Below are 12,880 nucleotides of genomic sequence, written 5' to 3'. Positions count from 1 at the left end.
ATGTGGTTCGTAAGGACAGCGTAGATAACAAATTGTCAGCCAACATAACGTGTAAGGTAACTTATTTGAAAAGTCATTACTTTATTACATTGTGTAGCAAGCTACCGCGAGGATGCGCTCTATCGACTCTGCGGCTTGAGCATGCTTTGGTGCACAGTCGATAGAGCGCTGTACTTCGTGCAAGGTTGAAGGTTGAGGGTTCGAAACCTGCTCCCTGCTTGTTTCATTTGAAATTGTGCACAATTATCAGTTAATATTTGGTTTATATTGCCCATTCATTGTCAGTTAGAGACACAGTAGTGCATTGGGACCCAAAAGCATAATCAGTGCTCCAACTCCCACTTGGTCATTTAGGCAAATCTGGTCTGTGATAGGAGGTTTTTATTCACCCCTAGCTCAGCTATTAGTCTATCCTTTAGTAAAGGTTGAATAGTCTATTGTTCAGCTATTAGCCCCCTTCCCCAACTTGAAACAAATAATTTTTACTCCCATCTCGTTTCTCACCCTCTTCCACGCTTCATTCTCCGCCTGAGTGGCTCGCTTGTGGGCGTGCTGGCAGGATATGGCAGCACCTTCGGTTGTGCGTCATGAATTCTGCATAGCAAGTTTGTTTGAAGGTCTGGTTATTCACAGACAAATTGGTATAAGCAATGGAGGTACCTTTGTGTCTTTTTGTCGAGAGCAAAACCTTTTTCTTTTCAATCAAAAATAATGGTTCTGGAAGCAACTTTCTTTTTGTTCTGAAAGCAAAAACGATGCTTCAAAGTAAAAAATTTAAAAAAGAAAGTGCTATCAAATATTTTGTAACAGCGTGCAAAACTTTATGCATTTTATTCCCCCAAAATATTTTGAGAACAATTTTCTTTTTTGAAAAGCAAAACTCCCATTTATCAACCACTCTCCACTCTCCATTTTGGCCATTTTTTGAATATCAGTTTGGCTACAACCAATACTGTTCAGCCTTTCTTTCCGACACAAAGGAAGTCATAGCGGACACCTACAAAGAATTGTGAGATGATGGCATGCGGGCTTTAGAATGGTCAAAGGAAGTCTCCAAGCAATGGGCCATCGTGTACAATGGCGAAGAGTTAAGGAGTCTTTGCAGCGTGTAGATAGTGCAGGTATCATTGCCAGAATGATCCAGCTTTGTTGCATTGCTCAGCTCCCCTGTCTCTCATCCACATTGATACAAATCATAAATGTATGAGGTACAAAGATGTATAATGTCTCCATCAAATCTAGGAAGTTATTGTAACTTTTTCTTAGACACATTTTCAATGATGTATGAAACTGAAGTTGTTTTTCATCAACTGGTAATACATAAATAATGAAGCAGGTTAAACATTTCACTTTTAATTCCAATGCTTTTTTTCAAGATACAACATTGTCATCTTTGGCGGTATAGATGGGTTTTCAAGGAAGGTAAGTACATTATTTTGTATGCATATTGCATATTTCCAATCACAAAATGAACAACCACAATACCAGTCTGGTGTTAAGCTTTCTGTGCTGTATTGACACATCCTGAAAATGACATCTGCTGCTTTAGATTGAACGGTCATATCTCAGTTATTGTTTTCATATCTACAAAAAAAAAGCTATTTTCCTTACTTTCAGAGAGCAAGCTGATCAAGAGGTCGAAAATGTATTTATTGCCAGATGTATGTTCACTGTTTGAGGAACAGGCCATGGAAGCTTTATTGCTGACAAAAGTGTCCATAACCAGAGGTAATTCAACTATTCTGTGTTCTTTTTCTCTCTTCCACTCTGCCTGTCTTGTTGTACATGGAACCTGTCTCACATGCATTAATTAAAAAACCCTTAAGATGTCAGCTGCTAATATTCAGATTTACACCACATAAACACGCAGCTATTTTCACTGGACTATCAAGCCTCTGTTGCTGCCAAGTCATGATTTCGCTGGAGGTTAGCCTTGCAATAACCAAGTGGTGAGACACATAGCCCTCTATATTTAAATGTTTCAGGTACACTCAGATAGGTGTCTGCGTCACATACAGTCAGGAACCACTCACAGAGGCACACACAACTTGCATTTCTATATTTCTATAACCTCGAACCCACCTCAGTGTTCACTATTCATGAAGGAACCCCACAGGACCACAGTTCCTCCCCACCACAAAACCTTTTCTTTCTCTCTTTTAGAGTGGAATGCTAATTGAGAGATGTTTGGAGCGCTGTGACATGTCAGTACTACAACTTGCGGCACAGTTTGGAGGAAGAACGCTAACTTTACCTGTCTAATTCTATCCACCTCTTTTGTGTGGGATATGTGTTCCTACCTCGTCTGCAGGCAGTTCCGCAGCATTTCACAGAGAGTTGGAATAATCACCCTTTAACTACAGAGGCAAACCTGACACCTCACCAGCTGTTGTCTTAGCACTACACAACTGATTCAAATGATCAAGTCATCATCAAGCTTCAAGTGGTATTTATGCATTAATTTGGGATCTGGTCATGTAAAAGTATAATAATGACATTATCTTCTATTGTTTGTCCTCGTGTGTCTGTTTTTCAGCATAAAGTACTCTGCAGCTACTTAGCGTGGACACCAGGTGAGACGACACACACACAGATTCCTGTTGAACACAGTCTCTTTAACTACCTTATTTTCTCAATAACAGTCTCTCTCCACTTCATCCCTCTCCCTCTTCTCCCTAAATCCTCTAGGTTAAATCAGCTGTGTTGGTGAACCCCTCCCACATCTGAACTGGGTGACACAGAGGGCACAGCATGATCATAGGTGAGAGGTCACTTGGTCAGGTCAACAGAAAGTATTATTAAAGAGATGCTTTACATTGAAATACAGATTGAGATGTAGTAGTCCCAGAGTTAACGATCCAAGGTCAGTTTTGCATTTCACCTGATGATTATGACTGACCGTGTTAGAATAAAAAAAACAAAGCTTAATCATGCTCTCTCTCTATCCATCTGTTTCTTGTCTGCAGGTATGTTTTGACGTGAGAAAGGAAACCAGTCCCGTCATCGCCACCTCACCCGCTCTTAAGATAACCTTCGGGCCGACTGGGAGCCCAGGTCTGGTTAGAAAACACCGCTAGAGCCACTATGTAATTGTGATGAACTGAGAGAATATTAGGGTAGCACTGTAATTCATTAATCATATGCTGTCTTCCCTGCTCCTCTGTTTTACCTCTTTCCTTTTCTGTCTTCTGCCATTCAGGAATGGCTGAAAAATTACAACATTTGCTTAAAGCTATATCTGCAAATGACTTGAAAAGCGATTGTCAATCGAACAATAATATTTTAGTAAAAATGTGAATCTTTAATTTAAATCTATAGAAACTATGCAAATAGAAAGATTCAGACCTTTGTCAAACATCACAGCAAAGTTGATAAATATAAGTAGAAATCAAAACTGGATGGTTTTCAGAGATATATGTGAGGGGTTTAGGGTAGCTGAAGGGTGGGACAAAAATAAAATATATATGTATATATATTTGTTATGGTAGTGGGAGATGTGTTAAATTTTGAATTCATGCTAAATAAAGTTCAATATTGTAAGAATAGTTCTACTTTAGTAGAATGATATATATTTCAGCTAGCACATCAATTACAAAAAATTGCTGACCCATGCCTCTGAAAAATAAACTCTGACTAAAACTTAGCTGCGGTATGCTTTCAATGGTGCTATCCAACACCTGACACCAATGCAGTTAATTAGGGGGATACCCTGACTCAAACCCTGGTCCCTGTGACTATCATTCCAAAACCATTATACCAAAAGGCAAATTGGTCATCAAAAAGAAAGGAGGACCAAGGCACTCTTCATATAATTAATTAAAATGCCTTTATTAGTACGGCATGTTCAATAGAAACAACGTTTTTTTTTAAATGACACGTTTCGAATGCATGGCCTTCATCAGGGAGTACAAAAAAAGAGAATACAATGTCCTCTTTTGAAAGGCTCTTCCAATTAAAAAACTTTGTTTCTATTGAACATGCCATACTAATAAAGGATTTTAATTAATTATATGAAGAGTGCCTTGGTCCTCCTTTCTTTTTGATGACCAATTTACCCCTTTTACCAAAGAGCACCTTCTATCTACCAAAATATACTATAGTGTACCTTAGTAGCACTTCCCTTCCTCCTCTTTCTACTGGCTAAAAGCTATTGTTGAGGTTGCTTGGTGTTTGGACTAAGGTTGTATTTTTACAAGGGGTACAATTTTTGTTGTTCCGGTTACATAGTAAATCAAATGTGTGTGTGTCTTAAAGTTCTGATGTGCCCTTTTTGATTGAGATTCGTGTGTGTGTGTGTGTGTGTGTGTGTGTGTGTTTGTGTCTGTGTTATACCAGTTGAGGGGTCCTCCAGTCTGAGGTAGTCCCCTCTGGGCAGGTGTAGCAGCTGGTAGATGACCTGTCCGTTAGGGCCTTTGTCTGGGTCCACAGCTGACACGGACAGCAGAGTGGTGCCTGGCTGAGCGCCTTCCAGAATCTTCTCTGAGAAGTTGGCCACTCCAAAGGGTCTGAACCGCGGGGCGTTGTCATTCACATCCAGCACGTTCACTATCAGTCTCGCTGTTAATGGTTGAGCGGTAATTGAGAGGGTTATTATTGTAATGAGACAGGAGAGATTAAGAACATTGTCGTTCAGCCTATTTTGAGTGTATTGTACTGATTGAGGTTTGTATGTAAGGTAAGTATGTTGGGTTTTATCATGAGCTGCAGTAAGTCAATTCCTATCTACTTCTGTTAGTTTGACAGTGTTGAATCTTGAGAGACATATAGGGCAACAAAAAGGTGATGAAATACCAAACAATTGTTTAAAAAAATAGAATTAGGGTGATTTTAGATGAAGACTCACCATTAGGTACGCTGACTGACATGTCGATGATATCACTGGCGTTGTCATGCACCGACACAAGGATCTCAAAGGTGGCCACCAGCTCTCTGTTGAGTGGGTTACGCACAAACACAGCACCTGTGGGAACACACATGCACAGGCACACATTCACAGATACAATCATTTAACACAGACACACGCACGCACGCACAGACACACACAGACACACACGCACAGACACAGTTTACATATAGTTGACTTATACTGTATACCATGGGTGCCTGACCATGGGTGCCTGTCTGAAAGTGGGGGTGCAAAAAATATATATAATCCTGCAAATCTACGCTGTTTCTTTACAATGGAATCCATATTTATGAACAGAAGAAAAAAAAATGTTTAGGTTCTGCAACAATAAATTATATTGAAGTCGAGTACTTTAGAAGGCCAGATTATTTTTATTTATTTATCTAGGCCTATATGCCAACAGTGCGCAACAATGACTAATTTATTATAACCATTACAGATAACAAATCCCAATTGCTAAATTTCCCTATAAATATATTCAGTCAATAAAAAAATCAATAAAAACAAGTACATTTTAAGTGATATATAAGAAATTCTAAAGCTAATTTGACCCATGCACTAATAAGTTTCTTCAGCATAAGCAGCTTGACTACTGCTAGTGTACTGTAGCTTTATTGATCTACTGTCCTTCAACAAAAGATGTACTCACATTGTTGATTAAGAATTAAACCTCTCAAACAGCCTAAAAACAACCTCAGAGTAGGTTTACCCCATTAATGTACTTGATCATGTAAACTTGTTTTTTCATGGAGGACATCCCATTGCACTAATTTAAACATTATGGGGAGGTTTTCCCGGACACAGATTAAGCGTAGTCCTGGACTAAAAAGAATGGAAAACCTGGACTAAAAAATAGAAAATCTCCAGCCAAAATTCTTTCTAGTCGAGGACTAGGTGTAATTTGTGTCCTCGAAACCGCTGCTTAACCCTACATTTGACCTAACCTAATACATAAATTTACTCAGATGGTAAATGGACAAGGTAGCTTTTGAACATATGTGACTAATTTCAGGGAACTAGGTGTATGTCCCGTGTCACTACTTAACAGGAGAACGATTTAAACGTAAACTTTTTTTTAAATCAAAATTGTTTTTTTGGGCAGAAATGTCTTCTGGTACATGTGAACTTTCATGTACCTTAAAAACAAATGTGCAAATACCAATACAATTATTAAATTACGAGCCTAGTTGGTTTAGCCAAGGAAAAAGTCAGGAACCTTTCCGCTAGCCATGATTGGCTGAGAAAATGGGTGGGCTGGACATGCCGAGAGATGAGTTCAGATTGGTCTGCCATGTAGTATGCTTCTGTCTATAACATGAGCTGGTCATTATGTGTAGGTAATCCTTTCTAAAGTGGCTTTATTGAACGATATCCTATAGTGGAACTGCAAAGGGTTGCTCTCCACTTTATGGAGGACCAAGTTTTGAAATCAGTGGAATGCCCAGTGGAATTAGAATATGATAGTTAAGGAGATGGAGAAAATTCTGGTGTTTGATTGCAAATATGCATAGGGAGTCGAAAAGAGAACACACAGAAGGGTATTGTATAAAACACCTGTCTCCGGATTACATCTTCAAACTAAGGGCAACGATGGCATCCGTGACAGGGAGAGAGAAGCGTCCATCCATGTAAGATAGTCTAGCTAGCTACATTTTCTGATATTACACGTTTCTAATTTTGTCAGAAAGTCATTTTCATTTCAAGTTAAAGTGTACTGTTAGCTATCTAGCTAACATTAGCTGGCTGGCTCGCTAGCTAACGTTATGTGTATTATCTGTGTAGTAAAATTATTCGTATCTCAGAGCCATTTGGATTGCTAGCTATAGCCTAATTTTAGCTAGCTAGCTAGCTAGCTAACGTTGAACCTGGTTGGTTAGCTACCTGCAGATTCACGCAGGGTAGTAATGTTATGAGTTGGGATTATGATTCATTGTTTAGCTAGCTAGCTACATGTCTAAACAAAAAACTCCACTATGCAATTAACCATTTTAATAGAATGTTCATGATGTCACTGCAACAACTGTCGATAGACATAGCTGGTAAATTAGCTCTGGCTATTTTCTCCGATTTCAGAGCACTCGCGTCTGAGTGTGCCAGAGCGCAAAATAATGGACAAATTTACGAATGCTCAACACCTGTTGAATATGACCGGTGTCAGTAAAAAAAAAAAGTATTTAAATTGTTGCCAGTAGCACAGTTACAGTCACCAATGCTACTTGATTACATCAACACAGCCTAACCAGCTCTGCTAAGGCGAGTAAAATGGTCAGTGTGAGCTGTTTTCTTATTCGTGTATGGAAGTAGCTAGCAAGTTAGTCAACATTAGCCAGTTAGTTTTGGTGCTTGACTGCTGTTGTTAGGTCAGAATGCTCAGATCAACCCTACTCCTCCACCAGAGCGTATAGTGTGCGCTCTGAACGCTTCGAGAAAGAAAACATTCTGAATTTACAAACGGAAAATCTAACAACGCTCTGAGTTTATGAATGCCCAGAGCACACTCTGATCACACTCCAGATTGAATTTACAAACACACCTGTAGTGTAAACCAGCCATTCATCTTGAAATCTTTGGTTAAGTACATGGCCTCCCTTGTGACCCTTAAAGAGATGGGTGGGGCTAAGGCTTAACAGGGTGTGAACGATGCTGAATGGGTGAAGACAAAGAAGAGCTCTCCAGTAGGTTTCCCAAAACATTCAGGACCATTCTCTCAATTGTTTTCCCATTGTTCCTCAACTGTAGTGTATGATATACCATTTTCTAGCTCTGAGTCTCTACTTTTATCCAATGTAAAAAAACACAATTTCAAATTTTACTACATAAGACCAAATCGAGCCGGTCGTTCACATATTTTGAAGGTGTACAGTGGTTCCTCAATTAAAAGTTTAGAGCTTATGCCGCAACCTTTTGTGGCAGATTGTTGTAAATTGCCTAATTGTGTCTTTGCTCCACACTATCACAAGGGGGAGTAAGAAAGCTGATCTTTCACTAGTCTAAACTGTGGCACAAATATATTTTTGTAAATTAATGGAGGTGTGAATGTTTCAGTCCAAGAGTCTCTCTTCTCTGGCACTAGATTGCTGCATCAGGCAAAACAAATAATAGCTCGCAGGTGGTCCCGGAGATGAGAGAGAACTTGGGTAAATACAATGGAGCCATTTACACTAGACATGTATACTGATTTTTTTTTTTAAATAGGCACGGTAGGCTTTTGGTTTCTCTCCCTCTAAAAACAGAAAGAAATAATTCTAAATAACAAACTGGCTTGATTTACCACAGTGCGAAAGAGTGATAGCCCCTCTATATGAAGTGAGTTTCTGAAACACTGAGTCCTTCTTTGTTGATGTGAAGAAGAAACTGAATGAAAGAGTCCAGTGAGGATAGGGAGGGGAAAAAGGTTGACCTACTATATTTATTTATGAAATTTACTAGTGTATTTAGGCAATGTAATATATTTGTTCAGGCTTGGCCTATTTAGTGGGCTATTTCGCCATAAAGCTATATTTGTCAGCGTAAAGTGACTCACTCATTCGTGGCTTTGGATCAAAATAAACAAGTACCAACATTCTTTCTGATAGTCTTTAAAATATAATTGTTTGGACCAAGTTAATCTGCTCATGTTGTGTGTGTTCATTTATTTGTGACATTGTGGTTACAATGAAGAATGTAAACAAAAAAAATCCTATTCATAATGAATAATCAGATGTGTGTTGCTTGTCATTTTATATTTTTAGGCAATACAAAGCATACACATACAAACATCAATGACATCACACCTTCCCAGACCCAGATCCTCTTTCCTGTATTTATTAATTTGTCTGCATGTCTATTTAACATTTGGCTAAAAAGAAACCATACCATGAATTAAGAACAAATATACACTGCTCAAAAAAATAAAGGGAACACTAAAATAACACATCCTAGATCTGAATGAATGAAATGTTCTTATTAAATACCTTTTTCTTTACATAGTTGAATGTGCTGACAACAAAATCACACAAAAATTAGCAATGGAAATCAAATTTATCAACCCATGGAGGTCTGGATTTGGAGTCACACTCAAAATTAAAGTGGAAAACCACACTACAGGCTGATCCAACTTTGATGTAATGTCCTTAAAACAAGTCAAAATGAGGCTCAGTAGTGTGTGTGGCCTCCACGTGCCTGTATGACCTCCCGACAACGCCTGGGCATGCTCCTGATGAGGTGGCGGATGGTCTCCTGAGGGATCTCCTCCCAGACCTGGACTAAAGCATCCGCCAACTCCTGGACAGTCTGTGGTGCAACGTGGCGTTGCTGGATGGATGATGGATGATGATGGATGATGTCCCAGATGTGCTCAATTGGATTCAGGTCTGGGGAACGGGCGGGCCAGTCCATAGCCTCAATGCCTGCCTCTTGCAGGAACTGCTGACACACTCCAGCCACATGAGGTCTAGCATTGTCTTGCATTAGGAGGAACCCAGGGCCAACAGCACCAGCATATGGTCTCACAAGGGGTCTGAGGAGCTCATCTCGGTACCTAATGGCAGTCAGGCTACCTCTGGCGAGCACATGGAGGGCTGTGCGGCCCCCCAAAGAAATGCCACCCCACACCATGACTGACCCACCGCCAAACCGGTCATGCTGGAGGATGTTGCAGGCAGCAGAAGGTTCTCCACGGCGTCTCCAGACTCTGTCACGTCTGTCACGTGCTCAGTGTGAACCTGCTTTCATCTGTGAAGAGCACAGGGCGCAAGTGGCGAATTTGCCAATCTTGGTGTTCTCTGGCAAATGCCAAACGTCCTGCACGGTGTTGGGCTGTAAGCACAACCCCCACCTGTGGACGTCGGGCCCTCATACCACCCTCATGGTGTCTGTTTCTGACCGTTTGAGCAGACACATGCACATTTGTGGCCTGCTGGAGGTCATTTTGCAGGGCTCTGGCAGTGCTCCTCCTGCTCAAAGGCGGAGGTAGCGGTCCTTCTGCTGGGTTGTTGCCCTCCTACGGCCTCCTCCACGTCTCCTGATGTACTGGCCTGTCTCCTGGTAGCGCCTCCATGCTCTGGACACTACGCTAACAGACACAGCAAACCTTCTTGCCACAGCTCGCATTGATGTGCCATCCTGGATGAGCTGCACTACCTGAGCCACTTGTGTGGGTTGTAGACTCCGTCTCATGCTACCACTAGAGTGAAAGCACCGCCAGCATTCAAAAGTGACCAAAACATCAGCCAGGAAGCATAGGACCTGAGAAGTGGTCTGTGGTCACCACCTGCAGAATCACTCCTTTATTGGGGGTGTCTTGCTAATTGCCTATAATTTCCACCTGTTGTCTATTCCATTTGCACAACAGCATGTGAAATTTATTGTCAATCAGTGTTGCTTCCTAAGTGGACAGTTTGATTTCACAGAAGTGTGATTGACTTGGAGTTACATTGTGTTGTTTAAGTGTTCCCTTTATTTTTTTGAGCAGTGTATATTTTTTCACAATGCAATGTGGCACATTGACAAGTCAAATTGCTTTAAAAACGAATTCGGAATCAGTGTCCCTTCCATGGGACGGTTGAGCTAACGTAGGCTAATGCGATTAGCATGAGGTTGTAAGTAACAAGAAAATTTCCCAGGACATAGACATATCTGATATTGGCAGAAGGCTTAAATTCTTGTTAATCTAACTGAACTCTACAATTTACAGTAGCTATTACAGTGAAAGAATAGCATGCTACTGTTTGAGGAGAGTGCACAATTTTGAACATAAAAAGTTATTAATAAACAAATTAGGCATATTTGGGCAGTCTTGATACATTTTGAACAGAAATACAATGGTTCATTGGATCAGTCTAAAACTTTGCACATACACTGCTGTCGTCTTGTGGTCAAAATGTTTATTACACCAGGCGCGGGAATAATACGTTATGGGCTTTCTCTTGCAATTCAAAGATTATGGTACAAATAAAAATACAAAAGAACGGTTGGTTGTTTCTTTGTGTTATCTTTTACCACATGTATTGTGTTATATTCTCCTACATTCCTTTCACATTTCAACAAACTTCGAAGTGTTTCCCATCAAATGGTACCAAGAATATGCATATCCTTGCTTCAGGGCCTGAGCAACAGGCAGTTAGATTTCAGTATGTAATTTCAGGCAAATATTTAAAAAAAGGGGCGGATCCTTAAGAAGTTTTGAATAGCCTTCTAATATTAGACAACAAATACATATACTAAAACAATAACTTCAAAATCAGTCCATCACTGGATTTCTTCAAATTGCTGTGCAGGAAAATTACGTCTTCCACCATGCCTGGTCGCAGGCTCGCAGCTGGCTTCTCTCTGAAACCACACATCCATCTGAAGGTGACGCTTTATCCTTTGGGAACCACACAATTACCAGGTGGACAGTAGGCCTCTTGAAGCGATAGAGGAAATCAACAAGATCCACAAGTATTCTTTCATAATAGCTGGCCTTATGTTATCTGCAGTTTTGAGCTGCACTGTCCCACTCCGTGGTGGATAACATCCACTCTTCATTATGTAATGGGCTGTCAGGCACAAGTATCCTATTTTTCCAAAATTGTCCATCCACGTGTCAAGTGTAATTGCGCCATTGTATTTAAGTTCTCTCTCAACTCCGGGACCACCCTCCAGCTATTTTTTTTTGCCTGATGCAGGACTCTAGTGCAATAGGAGAGATACTGACTGAAACATTCACACCTCCATTAATTTACAAAAGGATAGTCTAACAGCTCGGCTTGGTCTGAAAAATCCAACAATTTCTGCCACAGTTTAGACTGCTGATAGATGCTGCGGCCAGTCTGTTTTGAGTTCTATTGTAAAGTGTAGCCTAATAGCCAAAAAAGGGCAAACTTTCAATGTACTCTAAAGATTCACATTTCTAACTCAATATCACAGACCACAGAATGCCGGCCCCCTATCACAGAACAATCTGGTTGCATTGGTAGAGAGTCGGGCGGAGAATGGAGTGAAAGTGCACTGTACTGTAAGTATGCAACAATTTTGTGGGCCATGTGTAAATGGTTTAGCAGCCTTTCCAATAAATTTGAAAACAAAAGAAGCCCTCCACCCTTGATGGGCTATCAGCAGGACAATAGACTTGCCAAGTTTAGGGACTTTAAATGTATTAATGGATGTTTGTGAGGCATGTCACTTCTCCCATCTCTTTTGCATAGCCCACCAAATGCACTGTTTTCTAACCACATCAAGATGGATCCATAACGAATTACTATGGGAATAAATATAATTGAATGACAGAAATATTGGAATATAGTAGGCTAATGCAATTGTAGGTAACAAATGGTTGCTTACTGAAATCCCCAAAGTCATCCAATTGTTATAATAGGATTTGAAGCAATAGTCTACCCACATGTGGTCAACTATTTCAGCACCGTTTCGCGGTGCTTTTAGACAAGCATGGGGACTGGTCTTGATAAATCAATCAGATTTTATTTTCACTGAATCTCCTTTTGGGTATTGGTTAGCCTACAATTACGGTGTGGAAATGTTATGATTATTTTGCTCTTCACTCGCAGTCGTTTAGTAGTCTAGGCCTAATCCAGACCGGTCACGCTGTACAATGCCATATTTTCCAAATGGAGACCCTGAGGCCTACATAGGCTACTGTAAAATGCATTTTAGTTTTTCTTGGAAGAGAAACACATTAATATTAATCAATTTAATTAAACTACATTTCTCAAAGCATAAACAGAACAACAAATACAATTATAGTTTACAAAGAAATTGTAATCAATCCCATATAATCTGTTCTGTCGTGAAGAGGGCACGACAAAATCTATTCCCCTCGGGAGACTGAAAAGATTTGGCATGGAACCTCAAAAGGTTCTACAGCTGTACCATCGAGAATATCCTGACTGGTTGCATTACTGCCTGGTATGGCAACTGCTCGGCCTCCAACCGCAAGGCACTACAGAGGGTAGTGTGTACAGCTCAGTACATCACTTGGGCCAAGCTTCCTGCCAT

General features: G+C 40.3%; 1 protein-coding gene across 1 annotated transcript in view; it reads right to left on the bottom strand.

Moving 5' to 3' along the window:
- LOC139570592 (cadherin-23-like) overlaps nucleotides 1–12,880 on the bottom strand; it is a 587,919-nt gene that overhangs the window by 61,531 nt on the left and 513,508 nt on the right. Inside the window, exons 47-48 of the mRNA XM_071392575.1 lie at nucleotides 4,844–4,960; nucleotides 4,333–4,557 (exon numbers count right to left, since the gene is read on the bottom strand). Coding sequence (XP_071248676.1) covers nucleotides 4,333–4,557; nucleotides 4,844–4,960 — 342 coding nt within the window. The remainder of the gene's footprint in view (nucleotides 1–4,332; nucleotides 4,558–4,843; nucleotides 4,961–12,880) is intronic.

This window comes from Salvelinus alpinus, chromosome 3 (assembly GCF_045679555.1).
Source record: "Salvelinus alpinus chromosome 3, SLU_Salpinus.1, whole genome shotgun sequence".
NCBI lineage: Eukaryota > Metazoa > Chordata > Actinopteri > Salmoniformes > Salmonidae > Salvelinus > Salvelinus alpinus.
This window is presented reverse-complemented; position numbering and strand designations above follow the sequence as displayed.